General features: G+C 36.7%; 1 protein-coding gene across 1 annotated transcript in view; it reads right to left on the bottom strand.

Annotated features, from left to right (window-relative positions):
* Positions 1 to 1,649: 1,649 nt before the first annotated feature.
* LOC136847815 (thyrotropin-releasing hormone receptor-like) overlaps positions 1,650 to 7,986 on the bottom strand; it is a 372,767-nt gene continuing 366,430 nt past the window's right edge. The window contains exons 6-7 of the mRNA XM_067119745.1: positions 5,632 to 5,792; positions 1,650 to 2,767 (exon numbers count right to left, since the gene is read on the bottom strand). Of these exons, the coding sequence (XP_066975846.1) occupies positions 1,950 to 2,767; positions 5,632 to 5,792 (979 nt within the window). The 3' untranslated portion in view covers positions 1,650 to 1,949. The remainder of the gene's footprint in view (positions 2,768 to 5,631; positions 5,793 to 7,986) is intronic.

Genomic DNA, 7,986 nt, shown 5'->3' on the forward strand with positions numbered 1-7,986 from the left:
CATCAAAAGAATACCATGAAAGGCTATCCAATGTTTTCAGATTTCTGTAAAAGAAAACTACTAAGATGGCTATTTGTCTCCGTCCGCACTTTTTCTGTCCGCCCACAGATCTTAAAAACTACTGAGGCTAGAGGGCTGCAAATTGGTATGTTGATCACCTACCCTCCGATCATCAAACATTACCAAATTGCAGCCATCTGGCCTCAGTAGTTTTATTTTATTTAAGGTTAAAATTAGCCATAATCGTGCGTCTGGCAACGCTATAGGACATGCCACCACCGGGCCGTGGATGAAAGCTTCAAGGGCCACGGTTCATTTCGGCGTATTTTTACTTGACATCTTCGCAAAGGAATTACTAAACGATCATTAATAAATTTACTGTATATTTATAACTATGAATGTATGACTTTCTGGAACTTTTCTAACGTTCCTTAAATAATTCATTAAAGCTAAAGGCTGAAGAAATTGATAATAAAGTAAGACCACACAAAGGCAACTTTAGCGGTGCGTAATGGAGCTTTACACACACACACACAATCACATATATACATATATATATATGTGTGTGTCTGTGTGTAAGTGCATGTATGTATATATACATACATACATACATAGATACATACACAAACATATACGATATATGTGTGTATATATATGTATGTATGTATGTATGTATGTATATATATATATATATATATATATATATATATATATATATATATATATATATATATATATACTTATAAATGTATATATAATCTTAGGTTATACATAAGCTTTATATAACCTTTCTCCTTAATTTTCACCTTTTATTACTGCCTGAGTAGAGTGTATTTGCCTCGAATAATAATAATAATAATAATAATAATAATAATAATAATAATAATAATAATAATAATAATAATAATAATAATAATAATAACTACCCAAAATACAATGTTATTTTAAGGTATCAACCCACAGTTCATTATAGTTTAATACGAATATCTAATACAATCCTCTTTCAACTTTTAAATAAAACGTTTTCCTTTGGTCATTAGCTGCTCTCTCTCATTAAAATAACAGATTCAGACTGGTGATTCCCATATCAGTTTCTCGAATCGTTCGCTGAAAATTTCTTCTAACAACAATCTTTATTTCCGCCATACAAAGATATACGCACGTCTGTAAGACCGTGCTCTATGTTATCTATTTCTATTGAAGTAAAATAAAGATGATATCTAATTCTACCTAAAATTCCATGTTACTAATTCGTAAAACCCGTGAACCATTCCTACGTAATCTACGAAATCAGTATCTGAAAAATTTAATTTAAATTCGATGCTATGTTTCCTGAAGAAGTATATGCCCTTCATAACAGTTACTGGCCGTTTTAACCCAGATGTATTGTCAAAACTGGACTTAATTATCTACGACTCCCCCAAACTTGTTTTTGCATTCCCCAAAAGTACCACATGAAACCAGTTTTGAGGGACAAAAACTAAATTTGTTCAAGAACTTTCAAACGATGCAATATGGTTCTCAAAGATTCTGTTAAACGGATGTCCTTATTTGTTTTGTTTTTCCTTACAAAAACACCTATTTCATTTTGTCTAAATTTAGAAAATGTCCTATTTTAATAAGATATCAATATGAAAGAGTTACAGTTCATTTGTATCTTTAATATCACTTTCCGGTCATCGATCAGAAATCCATTTTTGTGTACGTTCACACGCTTGCGTGCACATGAACACACATGAAGACGTACACGAAAACATTATTTACAAAGCCATTTTGCTTGACTGAAGACTCCCCCGTTTTCAGCAAGCACTAGGACTTTCCATAAGTATCAATACATCTTAGAAAATGAAGTAGCCTACTCTTTTTTTTATTATTTTTTTGTTCTCTTTGGCTTTTGGTAAGTAAAGCTGTGAGGGTGAAAATGCCCCTTCCAGGAATCTGGCATCACTTCACACTACGCTGACCTTTGTACTCAGACTCTCACAAAAGAAAATGGTTTTCCCGGAGTCGTTCACGCCCCCTGGCTCGGCCTGGCCGTTTCCCCGGAATTCCATCGGTTCTCTGCTATTTTCGGCGAGAGTTTCCGGATTAACAATCTGCTCTTGCTGCTGCTGCAGTTGCCTATCCTTTTTGGGAGGGCATCCCTGGTCATATTCGCAACTCTCCTTCCCCTGCGAATTTTCAGACTCTTTCGAGGTGCTGCTGATTGTGGAGACGGTGGTGGTGGCGGTGGTGGTGGAGGTGGCGGTGGTGGTGGTGGTGTCACCTTCCTTCGAGAGAAGCTTCTCCATCTCCGCCACGATTTTCTTCTCCCTCTCCCTCCTCTGGCTCAGGCTGTCGGTCCTGGTACGACAGCATCCCAACTTCTCCTCCTGGATCTGCCGGAACGACCTCCGCTCGTTCTCCAACAGCCTCCGCCCTTCGCCGGAGAGGCGTTTCTCGCCCTCCGTGTACCGCCTGATCTCTACCGCACTGAGGATCCCGTTCTCGGCCTCCTTGTGGAAATCCTTGCTGTTCTCCCTGCTGTTCTGTCTGCTGAAACTGACTGTGCTCGGCGGGTTACTGCTGGGGAAGCAGTGGGTGCCGGCGAAACTGCTCTGGCGCCCGTATTTGGCCATGCTGGGTCTCGAGGAAGTCGAGAAGTCGTCGAAGGAAGCCTGTCGGCCACAGCGGATCAAGGCCATTCTAGGATGGACATCCTTGATGGTCGTGACGTCTGTCGAGATGGTCCTCGAAGAGACGCTTCGGCCGTTGGAGGACGAGTTTCCTGTTTTGAAAAGAAAAACATAAATCAAATCTGAGATAGTTACAAATATCTGCGAGAGGTTTCAGCGTTAGAGGAGTTAATTACAGAAATAACATTGACAACTCGTGTCATTGGTTATTTAATTAGAATACAGGAGTTCTGCCTTCAATAAATGACTTTACAAAGAACTACTGGTGTTTAATTTAGACACATACGTACACACAGACGTACACCAAGCGCCAAGGTTAATTAGATAATGTACACTGATATTACTAAAGGTAATAGAGTTGAACAATATAATTATAAAAAAATGGAATTTCTCCCAAAACAAATTTGACACATATCTCATTAATATTTACTGGCAAAGCTTATTCGTTTATAATAGATGATGCAATAAATATTTAAAACTCTCTCTCTCTCTCTCTCTCTCTCTCTCTCTCTCTCTCCAAGTATAATGATTCACTATTGATCTCTAGAGCAAAATCATTGGTATTTTTGGGGTCGTATCTCAACCACACTCTTGTTACCAAATCAGGTTTTTATTTTTTCTCGTGAAGTCAGCCATCTATTCATTCTGTCTCTCAGAACCAGTTCAGTTTGCAAATAGCAAAACATCTGAATGTCAAGCAGACAGTTGGTTCTGTGTACATTTGATCAGCTGTTTTCCACTCATGATTACGGAAGTCTGTATTTGCCTCGTGTGTGTTAGTTGGTCAGTTTACCTATCTTCAGTTAATAAACCATCTGTGTTTGTTTGATGCCAGTTAGTGAAAATCGTTCTGCTTAATTAGCAGTCTGTTTCTGTGGGCAATGTGACAGCACATTCGTCTGCCTGCAGTCAATGAGTCAGCAGGTCAGTCCGGTGCTGCCACTAGCAATTAAGCCACACGGTCTGTCTACATTCATCACTAAATATAGCCAGTAGACCTGGCTATATTTAGTGATCAAGTCTGTGTTTGCTTCCATTTAATAACTCCCTGAGTCTGTACGCTGTCAGAGTTACGAAGTCACCAGTCTGTCTGACGTAAATAAATCAGATCACTCTACCTTCCATTCGCAAGCTTTGTGTTCCAGTGCGTTCGGAAGGTCAGTCATTGTGTCTTCTGTGTTCGGAACGTCAGTCATTCTGTCTTCTGTCACAAAAACTGTTATGCGTCAAACGTTTGCAATTTAACAAGTGCATCTGCCACCGTTGGATCAGCAAGTTTGCCCACAGTTAATGTGTCAGTCTGCCTGTATTAACCTAAATATACGTGCAGACGAGTGTGTCCATTGCTCTGTATGTACGTCCTCAATCCACGAAAGGCATTACCCCCTGGTGAAAGACTCCTAACCTTGACGTGACGCTTAATTAAAGATCAAAGACGAGGAGGAAAGAAACGGGAAAAAGCATTACAAATTCGGATGAAAGCTGTCTAACGAATGAGGGTAAAGGGGAGCGCAGAGGTCAAAGGACGGCGGACATTTTTAACGAAATATCGGGACAAGGTTAACGTTCTCTCCAAGTTAAAGAGACCGTAATTTACTAAAAATACGATCGGTTCGAGTCACGAGAATTAATGCTTAATCTGCTGAAAGGGTATCATGGTACACGGCTTTGTCTTTCTAATAATTTTCTTTAGAAATATCACATACATATTTTTTTTTATTAACGCAATATTATATTTATATATCAGTGTAAATGTACTTTAACTGATATCACATGACAAATGAATAACAGTATTATGTCTGAAACAGTTTCCTTTTCATCTACTGTGCCGGTAAATTTTAACACAAGCATTACATCGAATACACATTTACTGAAATAACATGATCAATAATATAACCGGCGTTATTTACTATTCTTTAAAAAATACCTCAGAAACTGAATATGCAAATGCATATAAAGATTTCTCAACGGCATCTGCAGACACGCCCCTGGATATAAAATGATCTAACAAAATAATCGTACTCCTTTCTGGCGACTATTTATAGACGCAACGAACTGATTCGCCTTGGAAAATGCGTTGCATGATTTGCATAAAATAATATCGGAATGGGTCAGCATAAATTTGGGGACTCATCTGCATACGTGACACTGCCAAAATAAACTGCATTTATAGAACGGTTTTCTGCGGCAGTTATTCTTGCTTATAATCTTCGCATAAGCTCTTATAATATCAATAACAGAATATCAAAATTATTTTCTCCCAGTTGAAGGGGCCACTGTTACACTGGTACAATAATCGTTAGGGCTGTCTCACAAAAGGGCGGTAATCGGAATCACATGCTCTTTTTTGAAAACAGCTGTTAAATACCAATTTCAACTTTAAATGGTGTAAACTTTAAACAGAGAAATATCTAACAGAAAGTAATCAAAACTAGCAACATAAGTTCCAATGCACAGAATCTGAATTATACTTTTACTTATAAGAGCACAAATAACGTTTTTTTCTACAATTTATTGATTTGACATCGCTATAAGTTTATAGACGTAAACATGTGCGTGTATACACAAATGTGTATAAAACTACATTAAAATCTCAAAAAAACAAAATTCTTTACGTTAAGTCTGTCCATCTTCTCTACCAGCAAGAGAAATCTGTCCATCTTCTCTACCAGCAAGAGAAATATTCAAATTTCCTCACAAAGCCCTACGTGTCTACAGTGGCAGAAAATTGTACATAATATAACCTTGGAAAAAACCTACTAAGCTCAAATACCACGCTGGATGAAATTATACCTACAAAAAAAAAATACGAGGAAAAAAGATACAAAAAATCATCCAAGTGCCGTCTGTTAGAATGATCCCTACGAAAAATACAAAAAAAAAAAAAAATCTCATCTGTCATGTTGAGTATGTAAATAAAAATGACGAGACGCGTCTAGAGAGGGAGAGAGAGCACCTGTCGTGTTGAAAGTCGACTGTCGACTGAGCTGCCTCTGGCGTCGATCATTTTTGAGGAGCTTGAGGAACGCCTCCCGGAATTTGGTCGACGTCAGGTTGTAGAGAATCGGGTTGACTGCTGAGTTGGCGAAGAGGAGAGCTCGGGCCCCGTACAACATGCTGTAAGTAGGAAGGACTGCACTGAATTGAATATGTAATTAAGGCCAAAGGACAAGCGATTGGACCTATGAGGTCATTCAACGCTCTATGGAGAACAGAGTAAAACGGTTTTAAAGGTGCAAGAGGGGGGGAAAACCTAGAACTGGCACTATGAAACAATTATTGTTAGGAGCATGTGGAAAGTAAGATGGAAGAAAGAGAAGATGAACAGAGGTATGCAAGTAGGAAGAGGAAAAGTTAAGGTGATTTGATGCTTACACTATGTAGAATGAAGACACTTGGGAACCGCATTTTATGCCAGCTGTATCATGCATATTAAATAAGATATATAAGAGCATAAAAATATAAAAAGTAAATGTGTTACATATCAGTTACAAATGATGACTGCAACGTTCTTACTTTAACTCTTGTTGATGTTATCTTATGGAGAATGAAAGTGTGAAACTCTGGAATAAAATTTTCTGTCATGCTGTATCGTGCATATTGAATGAAATATATATCAACATAAAAGTATCAACATAAATATGAATCAAATACAAGTTCACCATGTATTGTTCTTACTTTAACTCTTGATTCGTGGACGAATCCCAATTGAGAAAACTAGCAAACATTAGCATAAATAAACATAAAATAATCACAGGTTCACAATGACCACCGTACCGTTTTGACTGCAATTCTTGAATCGTGGATGAATCCCAAGTGGACAAACTACCAAAACATGAGCCAAATGAATATACGTGAATAAACACAAATTCACAATGATTATCGCAACGTTCATATATTAACTCTTGAATCGTGGATGAAGCCCAAGCGAGAAAACTACCAAAACATCTGCCACTTCATACATCTATGCTAAAAGGCTCATCAGTAGCGGGTCGAAGCCCCTACATATACTGCCCTATTCACCTCTTACTTCCTGGATGTTGAGAGCCTTCCTTTCTAATAGCTTTCTCACCTTCTTTAACCAGCATTTTCTAATCGCCTTCTCTTCCTTTCTCATAACACTTCCGAACTGTACAATTTTCACCACCTTATATTCGTTCATTGAGTTTATATCAATACTAATAAATTTTTTTTATAAATACCGGCCAGTGTTTTACATAAATTCTGGATTGCATTGAAATCTAAAGGTACAGGACAGTGTTTATTTAAAAATTAAATGTTTTTGTAGTTGTTACACAACCATTAACTTACGTATGAAAGAATTAAAATCCCTATTTTTCTAAATGAAAAAAAAATTATTTAAGAATTTTTTTTAATATACAAGACATTCACCTTTTCACATGAACAGGAAAAACTGCCTATAAGTATTCAGTAACCATAAGCGAAGTTCTACGGTTATATAACAGGATATTTGCCTTTTACTTCTGAAATTCTTTTCAACGTTTAAAAATGTTCTACGCTATTCGTTTCGAAATTTGTTACTGACGACTGACATCTTCTCTTACAATAATAATAATAATAATAATAATAATAATAATAATAATAATAATAATAATAATAATAATAATAATAATAATACCATAAGCAATACCAGTATTTTCACCAACCCTTACCAACATTCTATAATAATCATAGATTTGACTTGAGTGTTTCGTTCTGAAAATAAATTGATTTCTTCATATGTTACTGACAACTTAGATTTCTATCAATAATAATAATAATAATAATAATAATAATAATAATAATAATAATAATAATGATAACACCATAGGCAATATCAGTATTTTCACCAACCCCTATGGTATTATATATATATATATATATATATATATATATATATATATATATATATATATATATATATATATATATATATATATAAAGGGATGTATGTATGTAAGTAAGTATATTCCAGCATAACTCTGAAACACGCTGAGTAATTTCAACCAAACTTGGTATGCATATGAATTACTTTCTGGAAAAGAATACTGTTGGGGTGAGAAATCAGTAGCATCGAAGGGCACCAAAAGCGGGGGGGAGGGAAGGGCTTCCCGGAAACGGAACTGGTTATGCCAGAATAATTAGTACCTTCACGAATTTATCATACCTAATTTCGGTATACATATGACTTACTGTCTGGAAAAGAATACTGAGGGGTTAAGACATCAATGGCACCAAAGTGGGTGGGGGTTGGGAAGGGGGTGACAGAGAGAGAGAATGAGAGGGAGAGGAAGTGAGAGAGAGAGAGAGT

This window comes from Macrobrachium rosenbergii, chromosome 17 (assembly GCF_040412425.1).
Source record: "Macrobrachium rosenbergii isolate ZJJX-2024 chromosome 17, ASM4041242v1, whole genome shotgun sequence".
In the NCBI taxonomy this organism is placed as follows: domain Eukaryota; kingdom Metazoa; phylum Arthropoda; class Malacostraca; order Decapoda; family Palaemonidae; genus Macrobrachium; species Macrobrachium rosenbergii.